The 23,497-nt window shown below is 35.3% G+C and overlaps 1 protein-coding gene across 1 annotated transcript in view; it reads right to left on the bottom strand.

Moving 5' to 3' along the window:
• The window catches only part of ADAMTS20 (ADAM metallopeptidase with thrombospondin type 1 motif 20), a 191,628-nt gene that overhangs the window by 19,725 nt on the left and 148,406 nt on the right, over window positions 1-23,497 (bottom strand). Inside the window, exons 30-37 of the mRNA XM_008063856.1 lie at window positions 22,088-22,261; window positions 21,844-22,014; window positions 15,436-15,636; window positions 14,617-14,746; window positions 14,312-14,406; window positions 14,133-14,227; window positions 13,471-13,604; window positions 5,911-6,002 (exon numbers count right to left, since the gene is read on the bottom strand). Of these exons, the coding sequence (XP_008062047.1) occupies window positions 5,911-6,002; window positions 13,471-13,604; window positions 14,133-14,227; window positions 14,312-14,406; window positions 14,617-14,746; window positions 15,436-15,636; window positions 21,844-22,014; window positions 22,088-22,261 (1,092 nt within the window). The remainder of the gene's footprint in view (window positions 1-5,910; window positions 6,003-13,470; window positions 13,605-14,132; window positions 14,228-14,311; window positions 14,407-14,616; window positions 14,747-15,435; window positions 15,637-21,843; window positions 22,015-22,087; window positions 22,262-23,497) is intronic.

Here is a 23,497-nt window from a genome sequence, read left to right as displayed (position 1 = left end):
GGAGACAGCCTACAGACTGGGAAAAAGTATTTGCCAACTCCAGGTCTGACAAAGGCTTAACATCTTGGATCTACAAGGAACTCAAACGTGCTGAAAATAAAAAAACTAACAACCCCATTATAAAATGGGCAAAAGATACGAACAGATACTTCTCAAAGGAACACATCCGAGCAGCCAACAGACACATGAAGAAATGTCCAACCTCACTAATCATCAGGGAGATGCATATCAAAACCACACTGAGATACCACCTAACTCCAGTCAGAATGGCAATTATCAATAACTCAAAAAATAACAGTTGCTGGAGAGGGTGTGGCAAAAAGAGAACTCTTCTACACTGTTAGTGGGAGTGTCAAGTAGTGCAACCTCTGTGGAAAGCAGTGTGGCGATTCCTAAAAGCTCTAAATATCAACCTCCCATATGACCCCACAATCCCCCTATTGGGAATATACCCTGAAGAACTCAAATCACTCTATAAAAAAGATACCTGCACACATATGTTTATTGTAGCATTGTTCACAATAGCAAGAACCTGGAAGCAACCATGCTGTCCATCAAAAGAGGACTGGATTTAAAAAATGTGGTACATATACATGAGGGAATACTATGCAGCCATAAAAAAATAACAAAATCATGAATTTCGCAGCAACCTGGATGGAACTAGTCTATAATACTGAGTGATCTCTCACAGAAACAAAGATCTGAGTATCACATTTCTCACTCATATAGTGGACCATGATTATCCAATGTATTACCATAAGAAAATGTCTGACAGTAATGGGAAACTATGGGGAGGGGAGGGAAAGGGAGATGGGATTAATGGTAGTAAATATCTATCTGGGGATGGGGAGATACCTCTTATCAACAATGGTGCCTGAACAAAGCATATTTGTATACCTAACCCTTAACTGTACCCCACAATATCATAGTAAAAAATATTGATTATTAAAAAAAGAAAAAAAAAATGTAAAAGGACTGAAATAATACAGAATGTTTTTTAAAACCATAATGGAATAAAAGTAGTAATTGAAAACAGAAAGAAATTGAACACCATAATTTTAAATAACCAATGGATCAAATACAATATAACAAGTAATAATAGAAACAAGATAATGAAAATAAACACACAACATAGCAAATATTCTGGGACTCAGCAAAAGAAATATGTAAAGGGAAATGTATAGGCATAAATGCCTATATTAATAAAGAAAAAAAGATCTCAAATCAATAACCTAAACTTCTATCTTAAAACACAGGAGCAAACAGAAGGAAATAAATGATAAAGATTAAAGAAGAAGTTGATGAAATAAAGAATATAAAAACAATAAAGAAATCTATAAATCCAAAAGTTAGAGCAACCAAAAAAAGAGAGGTGACTCAAATTACTAAAATCAATAATGAAAGGAAAAACACAACTGCTAACCTTACAGAAATATAAAGGATTGTAAGGAAATACTATGAACAATGTATGACAACAAATTAGATTACTTAGATAAAATAAACAAATTCCTAATAAGATATAAACTACCAAATTTATTCAAGAAGAGCTAAAAAAATCTGAACAACTCTATAATACATAAAAATACTGAGTTAGTAATTAAAATAACTTTCACAAAGAAAAACACAAACTCAGATGACATTGCCAGTAAACTCTACCAAACATTTAGAGAAGAATTTCTTTTTCACAAACTCTTCTCAAAAGTAGAAGAGAAAGAAACACTTCCTAATTTCTCCTATGAGGCCAATATTTTCCTGATCCCCAAACCAAAGACATCACAAGAAAAAAACTGATAGGACAACAACATGTTATGAATACAGATGAAAAATTTTCAGCAAAATACTAGCAAACCAAATCTAGAAACATATAGAAATTATAGCCTGCGACCAAGTGGAATTTATATCAAAAATCAAGGTTGTTTCAACACACAACAATCAGTGTAGTACACTATAACAATATAATAATGGGCATGAACCCCAAGAACATCTTAATAAATGCAGAAGACATATTTAACAAAATTCAACAGTCTTTCATGATAACAACACTTAAGCTCAAAATAGAGGGGTAGTTCCTCAACCTAATCAGGAGTATCTACAAAACACTCATTGCTAACATACTTAACAGATACTTATGGCTAACATACTTAATGAAAAAGGACTGAATTGTTTTTGCCTAAAATTAGAACACAAGGATGTCAATTCAACATTGTACGGGAAGATGTAGTCAAGGATGTGAAACAAGAGAAAGAAATAAAAGGCATCCAGATTGAAAAGGAAGAAGTAAAATTATCTTTATTTACAGATGATATCATTGTGTGTATATAAAATCCTAAGGGATCCACTAAAAATTATTATAACTAATAAGTGAGTTCAGCAAGTTTGCAGAATACAGATTCAATCCACAAAACTCCAGACAAAAATTTATGATTTATTTGTGCTCAAGATTTTAGTTCTCTTTATCAAATAATTCACCCAGTCAAATGCATTATTTTATGTTGAGTTGGAATCTGCTGCCCTATTAATTGTCTCCTGGAGTAACACATATGATCACACTCCTCTTTCAAGGTAGCTCTTTAAATATAATATAAGTATGCCTATTACCGGAGAGATTAAAAATTATTTTTTACATACAGAAATTTAAAAATTAGTATAATATTTCAATGTCATGTCCAAATAAATATTTCAGGAACTTATGATTATAGTAGATTATTTATAAATCACTCCATGCTCTATGGGGGAGACCCAAAAAAACCCAGAATTTATTTATAAAAAATTGTGTAATTGTTCTTACATGTTTAAACTTCAGTCACCTCCAAAGTACTCTCCATTTGATGCAATAACCTATCAAGACACTTGTTCTACTGACAGCTTTTTTAAGTTTAATTTTTTATTTTAAAGATCTGGGGTACAACTCAGAGTTAGGTACATTAGTGGTCATCGTACTGGTAAAGCTTGGGCCTCTCATTGGTCCTCACTTCGCCCGGTTTCAGATTAGGTACCCTTATTAATGTTACATTCTCCCCGGCCCCTGCCAGTGATCTGCTACTGCCAATATTTTTCATGTAATATTATGATAATGTTCAGGACCCACTTATGAATGAGAACATGCATACTCAGTTCTTTGTTTCTATGATAGATCACTGAATATGATAGATTCTAAATCCATCCAAGTTGCTGCAAATTCCATAATTTTGTCCTTCTTCATGGCTGCATAAGATTCCATTGTGTATATGTAATGCATTTTCTTTATCCAGTCCACTTTCAATGGGCAACACAGTTGGTTCAATGTTTTTGCTATTGTGAAAGTGCTGCAATAAATATGTGTGCACTGGTATCTTTTTGTAAAATGTTTTGAGTTCCTCCAAGTATATTCCCAGAAGACGAATTACTGAGTCATATAGAATCTCAATATTTAGGTCTTTTAGAAATTGCCATACTGTTTCCACAGAGGTTGTACTAGTTTACACTCCCACCAATATCATAGAAGCTTTCCCTTTTCTCCACATCCTCTCCAGCTTCTGTTGTTTTTTGAGATATTAATGATGGTCAACCTTACTAGAGAGGTATCTCAATGTGGTCTTGATTTGTATTTCTCTGATGATTAATGGGGCTGAAGATGTTTTCATGTATCTGCTGGCTACTCGTATGTCTTCTTTTGAAGAGTGTCTATTCATATCTTTTGCCCACTTTTTTTCTTTTTCTTTTTTTGAGTTGGAGTCTCACTTTTTCACCCAGGCTGGAGTGCAACGGCACGCTCATGGCCACCGCAGCCTTGACCTGCTGGACTTAGGTGATCCTTTCATCTCAGCCCTCCAAGTAGCTAGAACTACAGGTGCACACTACTACCCCCAGTTTTTTGGGGTTTTTTTTAACTGTAGAGATGAGGTCTTGCCAAGTTGCTCAGGTTGGTCTCGAACCCCTGGGCTCAGGCAATCCTGTCTCCTCGGCCTCCCAAAGTGCTGGAATTACAGGCTTGAGCCACTGCACCTGCCTGCCCACTTTTTAATTGGGCTGTTTGTTTTCTCCTTTTGGCATGTTTGAGTTTCTTGTAGATCCTGGATGTTAGGCCTTTGTCAGATATACAGCTGGCAATTTTTTCCCCCATTCTGTGGACTGTCTCCCCACTGTCTTGATAGTTTCTTTTGCTTTGCAGAAGCTTTTCAGTTTGATAAGGTCCCTGTTGTCCACTGACAGTTTTTGAACTCATCAATCTTGATGTCTTTTACTGCTTCTGTCTTTTTTTGTTTCACCTCTTCTACTTTGGCAAAATGTTCCCCTTGAGGACTTTTTCATCCAGGGAAACAAACAAACAAAAAACAACAAAAAAAGTTGCTCGGGGCAAGATCAGGTGAATAGGGAAGGTCAGGCAAGGAAATCATGCCCTTTTTGGTCCAAAATTGCTAAACACTCAGTTTGTTGTGGGCAGGTTGTCTGTGTAAATCCCCATCATGAAATGGGCAAATATGTGGAAAGAATCTCCAAAAAAATTCATTAAGCTGAACGGAACCTCTCACAACAATGCTATCTGGTACACTGATGTCGATGGTTTCCTAGAACAATTACTTAGCTGGGGAAACCTGTACAACAAGGAGACTGCCCTCCAAAAAACAATTTGTTTTTTTGCTTTTTTTGGAGGTGGTGGCCCTCATAAATGAGTTAGATTGAACACATGGTGGTTGACTAAAACATCTAGTTTTTTCTTTTTCTTTCTCTTTTTTTTACTATAACATTGCCCGTTAGGTACTATTAGAGTTTCTAGATCTAAATTAAAACTTGTATATTTATTTAAGCTATCTCTTATTCATTTCAGCCTGTAGTTCCAGTATCTTTGATCTCTTTTAAATCTTCTCTAGTATAGAAAATGTCCTCTCTCCCTAACATAAGCATAAGTTTTTTTTTTTTTTTTAATTTTAAAGATGTGGGGAACAATTCAGGGTTAGGTATACGAATGGTCATTGTATAGATAAAGTTTGGGCCTCACTTTGGTCCCCACATCACCTGGTGAGATCAGGCACCCTTATTGATGAAGTGTGCCCCATCCACCACTCCCTTTCCTGATAATTTCCCGCTATTGCCGATCTCTTTCTTATGGTATTATGATAATTGTTCAGGGTCTGCTGCATAGTTTTAATATATGATAAAAATTGTGAATTGGAAATTTTAAGAAGAGAGGGCTGTAGCAAACTATGAACTACTTCTTTCTAAAATTATAGAAATATATTAATTGCTACCATTTGAGTAGTAGATTTGATTTATAGATTCAATTAGCTATGAGTCTACCTAAAAATGCTGTATTCATCTACCTATAACTCTCTATATTATCATAAAAAATGTTCTCGTGGACCATGTAAAATTCTTTGCTAAAAAAGAGTAAGTTTTCTTCTAAGAAGCATGCTCTATAGTGGAAATCATGAAAATAGCATAAAGAGTGTGTGAGGAAAATTCTGGAAATAAAAGCAAAAACAGGAATAAAAACATGAAAGTGTACTCAATATACATCTCATAGATAATTGACTATCATTTTAGGGGTGTTACAGACCCAGGCAGCTAATATAAATGATGTCAACAGCAATGTTTGAGAGTCACAGGTTTGTGATCCATTCCTTCATTTTTTTAATAACCATCCATTCATTTCCATGGACTAAATAGAAAGATTAAAAATGATAGCACATCATGGAAGGAAAAATAGAATCTGTTTAAAACTCTTGTCATTATGCCTTTCAAACAAACTACAAACTGGCAAAGATGCTTTCCCTCCAAAGTTTATCTATAACTTTTAAAAATAAAGTATATATGCAAGTTTCACATTTCTGTTTACTTATGTTTCTTGCAATATTCTGGTCAAGAAAATGAATGATGAGACACTAAAAAAATTTTTTTATAGTGAAAGAAAAATAAACAAATATAAAATACCTGTGGGCATCTGGCAGCACTGTAGCAATCTCCAGCTGTGGCAAATGGCACTGCATTTCCAAATATTGTCTGGGAAAAAAGAAGGTCCGTAGCTAAAAAGAAATAATAAATGAACTTCTTTAGCATCAAGACAATAATGCAATCCTTTTTGTCAAGCAGAGTTCTTATATTATTTTCTTAAGCATATTTACAAAATTACTTTTTTTTTTTTGAGTTGGAGTCTCACTGTCGCCTGGACTGGAGTGCAGTGGCAGCTCCCCACCACCGCAGCCTCAACCTGCTGGGCTCCGGCGATCCTTCCGCCTCAGCCTTCCAAGTAGTTGGAACTATAGGCGCGTACTACCATGCCCGGCTAATTTTTGATTTATTGTAGAGATGAGGTCTCACCTGCCCAGACGGGTCTCGAACCCGTGGGCTCAGGCAATCCACTCACCTCAACCTCCCAAAGGCGCGGGATTACAGGCTGAGCCACCGAGCCCGGCTTACAAAATTACTTTTAAGACCACATGGAGAAGAATGAAACAGGCCCCCTACCTATCACCATACACAAAAATCAACTGTAAATAGATCAAAGACCTAAACATAAAACCCCAGACTTACAAGAATCTTAGAAAATGCAGGAGACATCCTTATGCATATTATAATAGACAACTGATTCCTGATCATAGCCCCAAAAGCATTTGCCATAAAAGATAAGATAGACAAGTGGGACCTCATCACACTGAAAATCTTTTGCACAGCAAAAGAAACCATCAAGTGAGAGGGAAGTCGTCCACAGAATGAAAAAAAAAAAATTGCTAACTGTGTTTCAGACAAAGGCCTAATATCCAGGATCTACACAGAACTCAAACAAGCCAAAAGGAAAAAACAAATAACCCAATTAAAAAGTAGGAAAAAGACATAAATAGACACTTCTCAGAAGACATACAAACAGCCAACAGACACATGAAAAAAATGCTCATCCTCATTAATCATCAGAGAAATGCAAATCAAAATCACACTGAGATACCACCTAACTCCAGTTAGAAAGTCAATCATTAATAAAACAAAAAACAACAGATGCTGGCGAGGATATGGAGAAAAGGGAATGTTTCTACACTGTTGTGGGAGTACAAACTAGTTTAACCTTTATAGAAAACAGGGTAGTGATTTATAAAAGAACTAGAAATTGATCTTCCATACAACCCAGCAATCCCCCTTCTGGGAATATACCCAGAGGCACTCAAATCGTTCAACCAAAAAGACACTTGCACACTCATGTTTATTGCAGCACTGTTTACAATAGCAAAACCATGGAACAAATCCCGCTGTCTATCAAAAGTGAACTGGATAAAAAAATGTGGTACATATACATGATGGAATATTATACAGCCATAAGTAAGGACAAAATTATGGACTTTGTAGCAACTTAGATAGATTTAGAGTTCATCATACTCAGACTTATCACAGAAGCAAAAAATTGAATACCACACATGTTTTCACTTATAAGTGGGTCCTGAGCATTTATCACAACACAGTAAGACAGGGATCGGCAGTAGCAGGATACAACCAGAGGAAGGCAGGGTCATGTAACATCACCAAGTATACCTGACCCTAAACGAGGGGAAATGAGGATCAGTTGGGGGTCTAAACTTCACCTACACATAAACTACTTATGTACCTAATCCTGATTTGTACATAATATCTTTACAATTTTTTAAAAAAGGGGGAAATCTGGACACATACACACACACACACGGAGAATGCCATGAGAAGATGAAAGCAGAGATCAGGTGATACAAGCCAAAGAACGCCAAAGGTTGCCAGGAAACCACCAGAAGACAGGTGAGAAAGAGTAGATTCTCACAGCCCTTAGAAGGAACCCACCCTGCCAACATCTTGGTCTTAGACTTCTAGTCTCCAGAACTCTGAAACAATAAATTGATATTATTTAACTCTAAAAAAATTAAGCAAAAATGTCACAAGTCTATTGTATAACATAAAACAGGCTCTCAATAAACAAATTTCTTTTAATATAAAAATGTCCATTTCATAAATTGCCCTAATACATGACAGGTGCATCTGTAATTGAAACAGAAGATTTAAAAGCTAAATACTTAAATTTGTATCATAGAATACCTAAAATAGATGAAGTGAGGTCAGGAGCAAAATCGCTGAAGGAAAAAAAAGTTTATTTAAATGTAACTAATTATGACAAAACAATACATTGGGTGTTTATAGATGACATATATATATATATATAAATTCATTTGGGTAATTCAAAACTGCTCAGCAAAAGTGTATGCTATTTTCTTTGATTTCTTATCCTATTACATTATATTATTGCTCTTATTCTTTTCAGTCTCACTTTTGCTAACTATGTTAGCAAAATTTCCTGATTGGTAATGGTGCTGGAGATTCTGTATAAAGTATCAAAAATGGAACTATTGGATCCAAAACAGGTGGGAAGGAAGACTAAAAGTCAGGTACTTTATTCAGTTATTCATGTTTTAATCACTTAAATAATATCCCAACCAAATCATCCAGCCAGTGGCTGTCACTTCCACTGATGTTATTTCTAATCATTTCACTTTTCAAGACAACAAGATCATTGCATGCCCCATGATGATGCCAGACCTCTGGAGGCAATTCCTAAAGGAAGCATTTCTGGAAATATCTATCATGTCTCCAAGGACAGTTTCCAAAATTAGGAGGCCTTCTGTGGTGTGCTAGAGCCAGCTTGTATCAAGTAGTAAGAGTCAATTGTATGCATCTCTTTCCAACTTCATGTACAATAAGGTCACGTTGGTAGCTTGTAATTGGTTATGGTGGGAATATGTACACCATGGAGATTGCTTAGCACTGCAAATCAGACTTTTTCTTCCCTGAATACCTGATCATTAAACATTTGTCTGTATACCACTACTTATTTGTGGGCACTTATGGGTTAGGCCACAGCAGAGAAGAGATACAACTTTCAAAGCATCTTTTGCTACTATCTCCTCTACAAACATGGTGACCAGCCAACAGCCTCAGTTTTATTAACCAATGACACAAGGATGACTCATAAGTAAATATCTAGTCCAACTGATTCTGAAGAGTTCCAGAACATGTATCAAACTTCTATTGGGCATCATTACTTGGATGACTCATAGATATCTCTAATTTAACATGTTCAAAGCTAAATTCATTTTTTTATCCAAATTTATTCCCCTTGCTATATTTTCCATTTTACTGAATTATACTACCATCCACCTGACTCTTTTGGAAATCTTTCTGGATATTCCACATCACTAATTCCCATGTGTCTTCTGTCAGAAAATCCTGCAGAGTCTACCTCTTTAATATCTCTTCTATAACTATAGCCCACATTCCTAATTTAGGCCTTTGTTGCTTTCTATCTGAATTATTACCTTAGCTTCCTAATCATTTTCATGGATACAATTTTTTTCTCCCTCTACCCAAGTCTGTTTTATCCACTGCTATGTCTTTACTTCAGTGGCTTTATGATTCACAAGATCAAATTCAACTGTATAGTATAGAATACACTGCTCCTTGTGATCTTCTCCCTGGGAACATCTAGCAAGCTATCCTCCAACCTCCATTCACTTATGTTTGGACAAAACCAGACCACTTTTTATTCTCTGATATCACCAAGTTGTTACTCTCTTCTAAATGCTTTTGTTCATACTTCTCCCTCCTCCTGATACTCTTTCCCCCCACTTTATTTAACTCATATTTACCTTCAAGATTGTTCAAGATATCTGTTGCTATAAGCTTCTTGAGGCAAGTGAAGACTTTCAGTTCAACAGATATTTATATACAGACTATTTTGTATTGGGCACAACTAAAGATACTGTGAACACAACAGTGTGTGAAACAGAAGCTGGTGAAACCTGAGTCTTACCAGGGAGAGATAAGTAATAAAACAAATGTTACACTATGCTAGTGGCAACACTTGCCAAGGAATGAAAAAAAAAAAAGGTAGGAAAGAGGACAGGGAGAAAGGGAGTCTGGGAGTAGACAGTGGTCCTACTGACCTTATTGAGAAGAATTACAGCAGAGACCCAAAAGAAATAAAGGGGAAAACTACATAGATAACTATGGGCAAATGTTCCAGGCAGATGGAAAAGTAAGTGCAAAGGCCTGAAGGTGGGGCATGCCTGGTGTGTTCAAGGAACAGCAAGAGGCCAGTGTGTCAGGAATAGTGTATACAAGGGTGGGAAGCAGGGTTTGGGAGGGCAGGACGGAGAGAATTCATGGAGTCAGGGAGAGCATATTGAGTTTTGTTGACTAGTGACATAATTCTCAAATTTTCTCTGCGTTAAATGGGAAATGTTTGGAGAGTTTTGAGCAAAATTTAAGGTTGATTAAAAGATCTAATGAGATAATGTATAAAACATGACATGACTTATGTTTTACAAGATCACTCTGGCTTATCTGTTAAGAAGAGAAACTAGCTCAGGAAGGGGGAAAGTGATGCAGTATTGAAGCAAGAATACCAGTCAGTAGGCACAATAATCCAGATGAAAAAACAACTTGGGCTTGGACCAAGGTGGTAGCAAATGTGGTAATGAGAAAGTGAGATTGAGTATATGTCATAGACAGATTGGTCTGCTATAACAAAATACCATGGACTGCATGGCTTAACCAACACAAATTTATTCCTCACAGTTCTGGAGGCTGGAAGTCCAATATGAGGGTTCCAGCATGGTTGGATTCTGGTAGGGGCACTCTTCCTGGCTTGCAAATGGCTACCTTCATGTCTGGTGTCGCTTCCTCTTCTCGTCTGTCACTCAGGTCATTATGATGGCTCCACCTTTATAACTTCATCTACACCTAATTATATTTTTAAGCTTTATCTCTAAACATCATCACATTGGGGTTAGGGTTTCAAAAATATGAATTCTAGGGAGGCACAATTTAGTTTATGACAGTAAGCATGTTAAAGATTCACCTGATAGGATTTGATGATGTATTGCACGTAGGTGGGGAAGAAAGGTAGATATTAAAGGTGTTTCTAGGTTTCAGCTAGACTAATTAGAGTACTGTAGTTACCACTGACTGCAATAGTTAAAATTTGGTGTAGGGTAGCAAGTCAGGGAGGAAGTATTGGAAGTTCGGTTTTGGATACATTGAGTTTGACATGCCTGTTAGACATTCATAGGGATATGCTCCATGGACAGTTGGATTTTGGGGGCTAAGGATGCAGTCAAAGCTGGAAATATGCATTTGGGACTTCATTTTTAATAGATGGTATTTGAAATCTGTAAATAGAATTAGATTCCCAAGGGAATGACTGAGTCCTAAACCTTTTTAACATTCAGTATTGTAGAAAATGAAGAGTATCTAGTCAAGTTGAAGAACAGAGAGAAAGACAAGAGAAAGAGTGACCAAGAAAGGCACAAAACCATGAGAGTGTGGTGTCCTGGAAGCTAAATACTGCTGACGAATCATGAACACCAAGAATTTACCATTGGATTTAGGGAAACAGATCACTGATGACATTGATAAAGACTGTTTCCTAGGAGTGGTATGAATAAGACACTGATAAGAGAGAGAGGGAGAGTTCAGGATAGTATTGGGGACAGAAACCGGAAGGGGGGGAAATAGTAACTAATTTAAGACATTTTACTATAAATGAACACAGAGAAATTGGACAGTGGCAGGAGGAAAAGAGGTTAAGAGATTTGTTCTTAATTATGATGGAAGATATAAGAGTGTGCTATTATACAGAGTGGAAATGATCAGCAGAGAGGAAGATATAAGAGAGAAAGGGAAATCTGCTGAAATAATATTCTTGAGAAGGGACAAGGCAATGAGCCTAGAGCACAAGGATTTGCCTTGGATGGAAGCACAAATAGTTCATCTACAGTAAAGGAGAAAGCAAAGCAGACAGGTCAAGATTTAGGTAGCTTGGTAGATGTGGCATTAGGAACTTATGGCAATTCCCTTCTGGTTGTTCTCATTTTCTCAGTGAAATAGTAAGCAAGATCATCAGCAATGAGTGAGTTAAAGTGGAGGTGTTAAATATTTTGAAATCTGAAGCTAGAGGAGAATGTATAAGCTAGCCATTTAAGAAAGTGGGAGAGGGAATAGAAATGTGATAATATTATTTTGGCAGCACCATGGGTCCATGCAAACTTAGGAGTCATGCATTTAAGGAAATACCAGTCAGAAGGACTGTGCATCATTTGACATTTTAAGTTCTGTGGTGCCAGTGCAGAATAGGTGAAAGGTTTAACTTAATCAAAACTGGTTTTTTACCATACCAGTTTGAGAAGGGAAAAGAGAGGAGTTGAAATATGTATATTTGGCATTGTACACTCAGGACCCAGCTCAATGTCTGGCAAAATGGCAGCTTTGTTTGATAAGTTAATTTTTTTAAAGCAGTCTAATTAACAGTAAATAAGCTATTAAGTGTCTATTATATACTTAAAATGCTAATTACCTGACATATACATTACTAAATAATAGTCAGGATTAATAGAGCATTTACTATATATAAGACAACAACAGATATGTACAAATATCACCTCTTAATCTTCACCAAAAAAAGATGACAAAAAAACAAGAAAAAAGAAATAATAAAAAAAAAACCAACAAACTTTAGTGGTAGCTTTTCAGATGAGAGAACCTAGGCTTAAAAAGATGCACCCAAGGTCACATATTAGTAAACAGAGGTAAAGAATTATATCCAGACAGTCCGACTCCAGAGTTTATGATTGTAACCAAAGCAATATAATGTTTCCCACTGTAATAAATGATGGACATTCAGTAAATCATAGCCATCTTTATTAGCAATAGTAGTTCATCATCATATAACTTTACTATGTATTCTTACATATATGGTCTGAACAGTTTTTCTCCCCTGTATAATTGATGCACTGTGCTAGGCACTGGTGACTTAACAGCAGTTGAGATGGAGTCTCTGCTTCTGAATGAACTTTTTTGCCTCTCCATGTGGATATGTTACTTTCAGGATGGCATTATGCCCAGTTTATATTAGGCTCCATAAATATGTTTTGACTTGACTGTATTATAAATTACTTCCTAGAGAGGTGATATGATCTATAATCTGGGTCTGTGGGTAGGACTTTATTTCCTATCAATGCTAGTTACTAACTGTATAAATGAAACAAATCTTTTAACTTCCACTTAATTTCATCACTTGTAACATTGTGATAAAATATTTGCCTTAACCACAGGACTATTAAAAAGGTCAAATGAGATAATGTGTGATACATTATAAGTTGAAGCTAATGCTAATTATTACTTTTAAACCTTACAAAAAGTGTCCACAAATACATTGGGGATAATAACTTTCTTATCCTTAATGTAGTAGGGGATTTTAAGGCAGAGGGTTTTATCTTGGAAGGGCAGTGTTTTATCACTGTCCTTACATTTTTATTAGGTATATGGCATTGCAGAGGAAGTATGTAGTTAATAACTTTTTAAAATGTAATTTTAGCACAATGCTAGGTCCTTCTCTATACCCTGGCTATTACATATACCAGCATATTGTTAGATTTCATTCCATGTGGATGCTTTTTGTTTCCAAAATAGAGGTTTAGTACTTACTTTTAATTTGCATGGAAGTGAGATCAATTCTTATTTTGCTGAAAACAGTATATCCAGCAGCTAGGTAGTCATTTTTACACACACAGTCTTGCCTCCTGCTTCCATTAAAAGGACATTCATATGGATTTTGTAATCTGTAAAAACACTGGGATATTAGTATTAGATACAGTTATTAGACCATAATGTAGATACATTTTAGAAGTGGAAAGATAAAAGACACACTATTGCTCTTCAATATTACAGTGTCAACAAGTTAAATGAGCAAGAAGTAAAATTTACTCAAGGTTAACATATAACATTCTCCATGGGAAATTCAAGTACAGTTTGTAGAAAAATAATGCAGCTGTAATTATCTTAGCTCTTATTACCGGAATGAGTTTGATTTCTATGAAAATGCACACAGGTCTTAATTTCTTCCCATCTCTGTGTCCCACTGTTCACTCACAGAAATCTTTGTCACTCTCTGTGAGTACATGTTAATGCTCAAGTCTTTATTACTGATCAGGTATAGACAACATCTGGCTTAGGTCCTAATATATCCACCTTTTCCTAAATTATTTGTCCCACATGTATGCTATTCAAGTATCACTCTGGAGGCTGGAACTTCCAATTCTCTTGGAGGACCATGAAAATTCACAGATGGGTCAAAACACAGCTAATACCTGAAGCCATATACTTCAGAAAAGTTGTCTTCTTCACCTTTGACCAGTGATATATATTCCTTGGGGTTCTCCAAGTGCATGCCTGCACAATGGATCTAAAGGAAAAATGCAAATATCTAGAAAAGTTTTTTCCAAAGTCAAGGTCACACTAAAATCAAATAGAAACTGTTTTCCTATACCTTTACTATTCTTCCGTTAATGTTAAGGTAATAGTCACCGTCCTTGGTAATGTTGTTTTTCACTTGGATTTCCTTGCAGGTGGTAAATGATTTGCCTTCAAAGACAAGTTGACACAACTTATCAACACAAAACAAATTGCAAACACTGTGAACTTAATCATCCAAGTATTGCTACACTCTGAAAATCTGACACTTCATTTTTTATAGTATGTGTGATAACTACCACAAATATTTATTTTCAAATTTTAACTAAAGCTTCTTAGGAACACCTATGTATTAATAAATTTTTGAAGTCTGTTACTTACAGTCATTGACATAACATTTTTTTTGAGCATCTGGTTTTAAACGCTTTAAACATAAGTCACTGGACCGACCATTTTCGGCCATGCATTCTACTTGTCTCTCCATTATCCCAATTCCACAAGTCACTGAGCACTGTGAACAGAGTAAAATTTGAAAGTAAACTATCTAATGAATAACAAGGCCAGTAAATCAAGCCAACATCTCTCAGATTAGGTTCTTTAGGAGTAAATTGAGGGTCAACAGTGGCTAGAATCACTGAAGATGCAAAAATATACTGGAGACAGGACAATCATCAGTGGGAAAAAACTTCTACTCATGAGCCTGAATAGATTATTTCTCAGTTACTGGTTTCATTTATTTTTTGCAGTTATAGAAGCATACAGTATAAATATTTAACCTTAATCAATGATGGTTATTAAGACTACTGTGGTTCTTTTTTATTACATTATATGCTGTTTGTAAAGTAATATTTACTTGCTTTCCATCAATTGGGAACAGAATATAGTACAAATAAGTTTTATTACTCATATGTTAGATTTATTTACTTCTTCACTTAATATTTCTTAAGCACCTACTTGAAGTACAAGTCACTGTGCAAGGTTCTCTAAAGAATAGAAATAAATATTAGTCACTGTCTCTGCTTTAGGCAAGTTACAGCCTGTATTCAAAGAGAGATATTTATACAAATAATTGATTAAGTGCTTTTTAGGCAATGGGGATATGAGACAACTCTGAGGATTCAGTTAGACATGTAGGTTACCAGGTATCCCACACCTAGAAAGTCTGATTAGAAGACTTTAAATTCACAATTATACACTGACCTTGCTCCATTTCCCAACTTTCCAAGTGGCCACATGCAAACAGTTCCTGACATTGCATTTGTAAACCTGAGAGGAAGGAAGCACAGGGCATTCTCGATAGTCTACAGGCCAAAGCTGATGGAGCTTATGTTTCTTAGGAGATGGGATCTCAATGCAATATGTAATCCTTTGTCGATAACTAAATTCACAGTTATCTGCACACTGAAAAAATACATAATTACAAAGAGTACTTAAAGGTAGCCAAGGTCTAATATTTATCAGATGCTTAATATAAATTATGCTGTACCATCTTCACAACAATCCTATTTAATTAACCTCATTTAAAGATGAATGAACAAAGATTCAAAGACACAAGGCAACTTTCCCAGAGTTGTGCCAACAAATGGAAAGAACCAAGATTCAGGATAGATTTTCTATCTGTAGTGTCTGTGTGGTTTTGTTTTGTTTTCCATCACACTATTAATAATATTTTAATTGATTAAAACTATATATCCCAATAGGCATAGGTTTGGAGAAATAAAACATACTAGGATTCTTACCTAAAATATAGCCTTAGCTTACTAGTAACTATGTATAAGTTAACAAACATTTATCTCAATACATATAATGTGAAGTCTCATACCATTTGACAAAAATAGTTAAGTGACTTAGATATAAATAAAGCTCCAGGCCAAAAATTGGCAAATAGATTTTTGCTTTTAACAAAAGTGGAGTAAGAAGCAATAGATACACCTTCTAACCTAAAACAATAAAAAATCTGGACAAAATACATAAAACAATGGCTTTCAAGACACTCAGCATTAGACAATAAAGGATATGATACATGAGGAATAGGAAACAAACAAAGTGACCCTATAGTTGTTCTAGCCTACTGCTTTGTAAGAGTTACCAGTCTTGGCACAATGAAAGGGAGACAGCAGAGTTCCGTCAGTGTATACATACATGTGAGACACCAACAAAAGCCAGGCAATTAACCAATTAAAAGGCTTAGAAGTTATTGTATCTGGTACTCATACAGAACCAAGTATAGTAGTGCCTATTTCCTCCAACTAGACTGGAAAATCTTATGTACTACAAGGGAAAATCGGTAGAGTACTCAAAAAGGTCCTACTACAGTAGAGAGAAATAATTAACCCTAAACAATGCACTGGTCTTGTCTAACAAATCCTAAGAGCAAGAGCAAGGCAAGAGAAGGTAAAACTGCTTCCAAATAAAATAAACGCAAGTCAAAATAGCGCTCAAAACATATGTATAGTAATAAAAAATATCCAGTAAACAAAAAGGTAAAAATCATGTCTGACTTGCAATTAAAGAATTAACGGGCAAGTAAAGAAGTTGGAAAATGAGACCCATAATGAAGAGAAAAACCTACCCATCAAAACATCCCCAGAGGAGTGACATCAGTGAAAATGACAGAATAATGATATCTAAAACTTCTCTCTTCCATAAAAGCAGTGAGAAATGGGTGAAATTTGTCAGATTAACTTTTTTTAGAACTCTGGAAATTAACCAAAACGTGCAGCAATCTGAGAGGCATTTATTCAAGAAACATGGCTAAATCTCAGTAAGAAGATGAAGCTTTGTGAAGCCTTAACTTGCCCTATTTCCATTCTTGTCTTTCTAGCTCCATGGTAGCCTTGAAAACCAATAATTCTGCAATCATGGTGAAAACCAGAAGCCTAGCAGGCACTGGAGGGGGCAGAACAAACTTGGACATCATTCAAAGCCTCATTCCCAGAGAACTGCCTTTATCTGAACTGGTTAGTGGTTTTCTGGAAGACCCAGCTTGAAAGGCTGCCTTTATTTGACTTCACTTGCCCAGTCCTAAAAGTCGGGAGACATTTGTTGCACTCAATTAGAATTCATTGTTTAACTTTGCAGCTTCCAGGGTGATGAATAACAGTTATGGCAACAATAGGTTAGCCAAAGGCTTAAAAGGAAAAGCTGGGAGTGAGATGTTCCCTAGGGCTTTGAAAAGCTATAACAAATTCATAGGAATCTAGAAGGGCATGGAAGAGCATCAGGTTGTGAACACGTCCAGGGCTGTCTGTATGCTCAGGATGCACCTGAGGAGGGCCTGCAGACTCACCTACAGCTGAGCTCAAGGCTCTATGCCAGGAATTCTCAACTCCTGGACCATGGGCTAGTACCAGTCTGTAGTCTGTTAGGAACTGGAGTGAAGCTCCATCTGTATTTATAGCAGCTCCCCATCACTTGCATTACCACCTAAGCTCTGCCTACCGTCAGGTGCACTGAAAAACCTGCTTCCATTTCCAACATCCTATCTTTGTGAAGCAGGGTCTTCTGCAGTGACAATCAAAAATGCAGCTATGGAGTAGACTGGACATAAGCAACACACTTCAGGTGTTACTCTCTCCCATCTCCCCCAGATGAAAAAGTCCAGTTGCAGGAAAACAAGTTCAGGGCTTCCACTGATCCTGCATTATGGTGAGTTGCATAATTATTTTATTATATATTACAATGTAATAATAATGGAAATCGCAAAATAAATATAATGTACTTGAGTCATCCTGAAACCATCTTCAATCCCCCACCTCCAGGTCCATGGAAAAATTGTTATCCACAAAACCAGTCCCTGATGCCAAAAAGGGACTGCTGCTGTATGCAAGAAAGAAGTCAAAATTAAGGAAGAGTTGCCAACTGCCTGGCTGAATGTTGAAGGTCCTCTCTCTACCATAAACACACAGCCCCTTGGCAAAAGGTGGGGGATTAATGGTTCCAGGTATTTAAGGAAATCACTGACAAGTAAACTCAGTGAGCAGAGACTTCAGTGATCATATGCGACAAAAATTACAGATTTTACGGTTAGTTCAGAAAAGTCACTAAACAAACAAAAACAACACCAAATGGCAGCAAAAACAGCAAATCTGGGGAGGAAGGAGAAACTGAATAATTACTGGTAGACGATTGAATTTGTAATTTAAAAAATTCACATAAGAAAAGCCTAGGACCAGATGCTTACAGAAGAATAAGGACTAACCCCACCAAAACTTTTCCAAAAGATAAAAAAGAAAGGAACAGTCCATAACGCACCCAGTGAAGCCAATATTTCCCAAATGCAGGAAAACACAGCTCAAAAATAAATAAATAAATAAAAAACAAACAAACAAAAACTATAGACCAGTATTTTTATTAATGGAGAGGTAAAGATCCTCAACAAACCTAGCAAAACAATTTCAGCAACACATACAAAGGATTATACACCATGATTAAGTGAGATTTATCCCAGAAATGCAAAGTTGCTTCAACATACGACAATCAATCAATGTAATACACCAAACTAATAGAATAATAGACAAAAAGCATATGATCATCTCAGTAAATGCTGAAAAAGCATTTGGCAAAATCTAACATGCTTTTATTATATTAACACTAAGCAAACTAGGACTAAAAGGGTACTTCTTCAATCTGATAAAGAGACTCTACAAAAAATCCACAGTCAACATACTTAAATGTGAAAACTGTAAGTTTTCCTACAAAGACCAGGAACAAGACCAGAATATCTGCCTTTACCATTCCTATTCAACATTGTTTTGAAATTTCAAGCCAGGGAAATTAGACAAGGGAAAAAAGTAAAATATATCCAGAAGGAAGAAGTAAAACTCTATTTTCAGATGACATGATGTCATTTGTAAAACACCCCAAGTAATATACACACACGATATTAGATTCAATAAATTGTTCAGTACATGAAGATCAATTCCATTTTTATACACTAGCAATGGGCAATCAGAAAATGAAACTAAGAGAACAATTCCATTTAAAGACATAAAAATAATAAAATACTTAGGAATTAAATTTAACAACAGAAATGTAAGATTTTTACACTGGAAAAGAAAACATTCTTGAAATAAATTTAATAAGACCCAAATAAGTGGAAACAGATTCCACTTTCTTAGAATGGAAGACAAAATTATAAAAGATGGCAATATCCCCCAAGATGATCAAGAGCAATTGTAATCTCTAACAAAATCCCAACTGACTCTTACATAGAATTTGACAAGCTGGTCCTAAAATTCATGTGAATATATAAGAGACTCAGAATAGACAAACAATCTTGAGAAAGAGGGAAAAATTTCATTCAGTAATACTTTCTGATTTCAAAACTTACTATAAAAGTACAGTAACTGAGACTATGTAGCAATGACATAAAGATAGGCATACAGATCAAGAGAATAGAATTGAGAGTTCAGAAATAAACCAATGCATTTATGGTCAACTGATTTTAATTCAATGAGCAAAGAATAATCTTTTCCACAAATTGTGCTGGGACAATTGGATGCCACATGCAAAATGATGAAATTAGATCCCTACTTCACATCACATACAAAAACTAACTCAAAATGTATCAGAGATTTAAGTGTCCTAGAAGACACTAAAATTTTAGGAGTCCTAGAAGAAAACATTGGTGTAAATTTTTGTGACTGCAGAATAGGCAATAGTTTCTTAGATATGATGCCTAAAGCATGAAGAACCAAAGCAATAAACAAAATAAATCCAAGTTCATCAAAATTAAAAATATTTATGCATCAAAAGATACTATAATAAAAGGGAAAAGATAACTCACAGAATAGGAGAAAATAATTGCAAATTGTGTAACCAATAAAAGTTGGTACCAAGAGTATATAAAGAACTTTACAACTCAACAATACAAAGATAAATCATCCAATAAAAAAATGGGCAAAGGATTTGAATAGACATTTCTCTAAAATATATATATGTGTATGTGCATATATATATATATGTGTATATATATATATACACACACACACAAATAGTTGAAAAGCACATAAAAAGATACTCAACATTAAAAGTCATCAGAAAAATACAATTTCAACATAATGAGATATCATTCCATACATATTAGGGTGGCTATCTTAAAAAACAATGGGCCATAAAAAGTCTTGATAGAGAAATAGGAACCCTTAGATAAAAAATTAAAAATGGTGTAGCAATTGTGGAAAACAGTTTGGAAGTTCCTCAAAAAATTAAACACAGTAAAAAATAAAAAGTAAGTATAATACTCAACAATCCCATTCTTAGATGTATATACTTAAGATAATTGAAAACATATGTCCACACAAAAACTTGTATATAAATGTTTTTAGCATTATTATTCATAATAATGAAAAGTGGAATCAATCCCAATGTCCATCAACTGCTGAATAGATAAACAAAATGTAGTATATCCTTACAATAGAGTATTATTCAGTCATAAAGAGGAAAGAACTACTGATGTATGGTACAATATGTATGAACTTTAAAATTACTATGCAAAGTGAAACAAGCCAGATCACGTTGTATAACTTCACTTATAAAAAATACTCAGAAGAGGCAAATACATAGGGACAGAAAATAGATTATTGGTTGTCTGGAGCTAAGAGGGAATGAGAGATTGAGTAATGGCTACTAAGGGGCATAGAGTTTCTTTTGGACATGATAAAATGTTCTGAACTTACATTATGGTGATAGTTACACAAACTTAAGAATATGCTAAAATTACCTAAGACATAAACACACACAGATGTTAGAATTAGCAGCGAGGGACAGTAACAAGTTATTAATAACTGCATTTCATATGTTCAAACAGTTAAGAAGAGATATAAAAGATATTATTAAAAAGTCAAAATAAATTTTCTAAAGATGACGATTATAATGTATAAGATTTTTAAAAATGGACTAGACAGAGATCAGATATCACAGAAGAAAAAAATGGTGAACTTGAAGACATTTGTATAGTAAAATATTCAACAACAAAAGGAAAAAAATCTATCAATACTACTATAACCTGATTGAATCTCAAAATGCTTTAGTTACATCAGACAAAAAAGTACATACTGTATGATTCCATTTATATAAAGCTCTAGAAAGTGCAGACTAATATAGTGACAGATCACTAATGTAGAAAATGAATGAGGTTACCCAGGGAATGGGGAAGGAAAAGAGGGAGGGAGAAGGGATTATAAAGTCGCACAAGGAAACTTCAGGTGGTGATAGAGATGCTTTTTATTTTGAATATGGTACTGGTTTTATGGATTTGTACATATGTTAAAACCTATTAGGCTGTATACTTTAAATATTTGCAGCTTATAATTTGTCAACTTCAATAAAGCTGTTTTTAAACAGTGGGAAACTGCAAGTCAAACTATTTCTGGTGGTTGGTTTAACAGTTGGCATCAACTTAGATTGTCAGTAGAATCTGACATGCATGTTACTATTAATCTATTTGCATCATCTATCTGTCAGTGGTCTTATCCCCTAGAATGATATGCATACCCATCCTCTGCCCTCATACTCAAATTTTGAACCCAGTTTCAGCCATACCAAATTTTAGACCCAACTGTTTTATCAGGAACAAAAATTCTCAACTTCCTTTCTTTGCCTTACCTGTGATGAGTCTCCTGTTACCACAATATACTTGCAGGAAAGGTTTCTGCATTTTTTGATTGAAAGAGGTCTAGTTGAATGATCACAGAAACTTTCATTCACTTGGTTGTTTTGTGCATCTATGCACTTCACTAGCCGATGTGTCTCTTTTTTCTTGCATGATGTTGAACACTAGAAATGCAATGATGAAATGAATAAAACATTCTCATATCCAGTGTCTGAAAGTTTGCTTGCCAATACTCACATCTAGCCACTTTTCTGCCATCCACTGGTACTGAATGCAGTCCTGATGCCAACATTGCCTCTGAAAATAAGGCCGGGTGGACTGATCACACATTTCCTCAGCCACCTGACCAACACCTCTTAGTCTGCAGTACACATCTCTTTGCTGAACTCCAGAGCCACAGGTCACAGAGCACTACAGAGGAGTCCAGATGATTTGAACAATTAGTCAACAAATACAAAATTATATAAAAATAGTCAAGTAGAGGCAATATGTATTTTATTATTTCTTTTGAACATAGCTTAATATTATATAATGCATGACATAGAAAATACATGCTAAAAGTATTTTTACCTTTATCTATATAAATATATCAATATATTTTCCCTATTATCATAAAGTACCTCAAGCTTTACAGAAACTATGACAAGCGAATCAAGTTACAATAGATTGCATCTCAATTGATGACTCTTCTGACTTAAATGCATTTAATGTCTATAAAGATTATCACTCAATTAATCATAAACTATTCTACCACATTGCTTTTAAATGTCACTTAAATCCTTAGACTATATGCATTATCTCCCACAGACAAACAATAAATTCCAAGATTGTGTTACAATTATCTTTTCACCTGATGTACCTACTATATTTTTTACCTGTTAGGGGCCCAAATATGTGCTAATATGTTGATTCATGATTATATTTCTATGGATAGTAGTTTTGGGAAGCTGGTTGTATAAATAGTAAACTTAAACAACCTTGTCTTAACCTCCCCAGAATTCATTTTTCCTATGTATACAATGACAATTTTGTGTTATATGTACAATTTCATAGAATGCTTTCCACACATTTATTCCTGATAACAGCCCTGTAAAGGAAGTACCACAGCTATGACTCAGAAAGTTTAAGTCATTTGCTGAGGTTCTGACTCTAATTAGTGGTTGTCTTAGTCTGTTCACACTGCTATAACAATTAAACTGAGTGGCTAACACAATAGAAATGCATTCCTCACAATTCTGGAGGCAAGAATTCCAAGAGCCAGGTGCTAGCAGATTCCATGTCTAGTGAGAGTCCACTTTCCAGTTCTCATTGTATTCTCACATGGTAAAAGGGGAAAGCTAGCTCTCTGAGGTATCTTTTATAAGGGACTATAAAAGGTTTCAACTTATAATATCATCACCTTGGCAATTAGACTTTCCTCATATGAATTTTTGGGGAACACGAACACTCAGATCACCACATTCTTCCCCTGCTCCTCCCAAGTGTATGTCCTTCTCATATGCAAAATGTATTTATTTTATCCTAGTAGCACCAAAAGTGTTAACTTGTTCTGAAATCAATCCAAAAGTCCAAAGTCTACAGACTTATTTTAATATAACCCCAAGCCGGGCTCGGTGGCTCAGCCTGTAATCCTGCGCTTTGGGAGGC

This window comes from Carlito syrichta, unplaced genomic scaffold (genome assembly GCF_000164805.1).
Source record: "Carlito syrichta isolate Samal-C Ts95f unplaced genomic scaffold, Tarsius_syrichta-2.0.1 Scaffold307107, whole genome shotgun sequence".
NCBI classification, from domain to species: Eukaryota; Metazoa; Chordata; class Mammalia; order Primates; family Tarsiidae; genus Carlito; species Carlito syrichta.
Note: the sequence above shows the minus strand (reverse complement) of the source record. Positions and strands in the feature narration are given on the sequence as shown.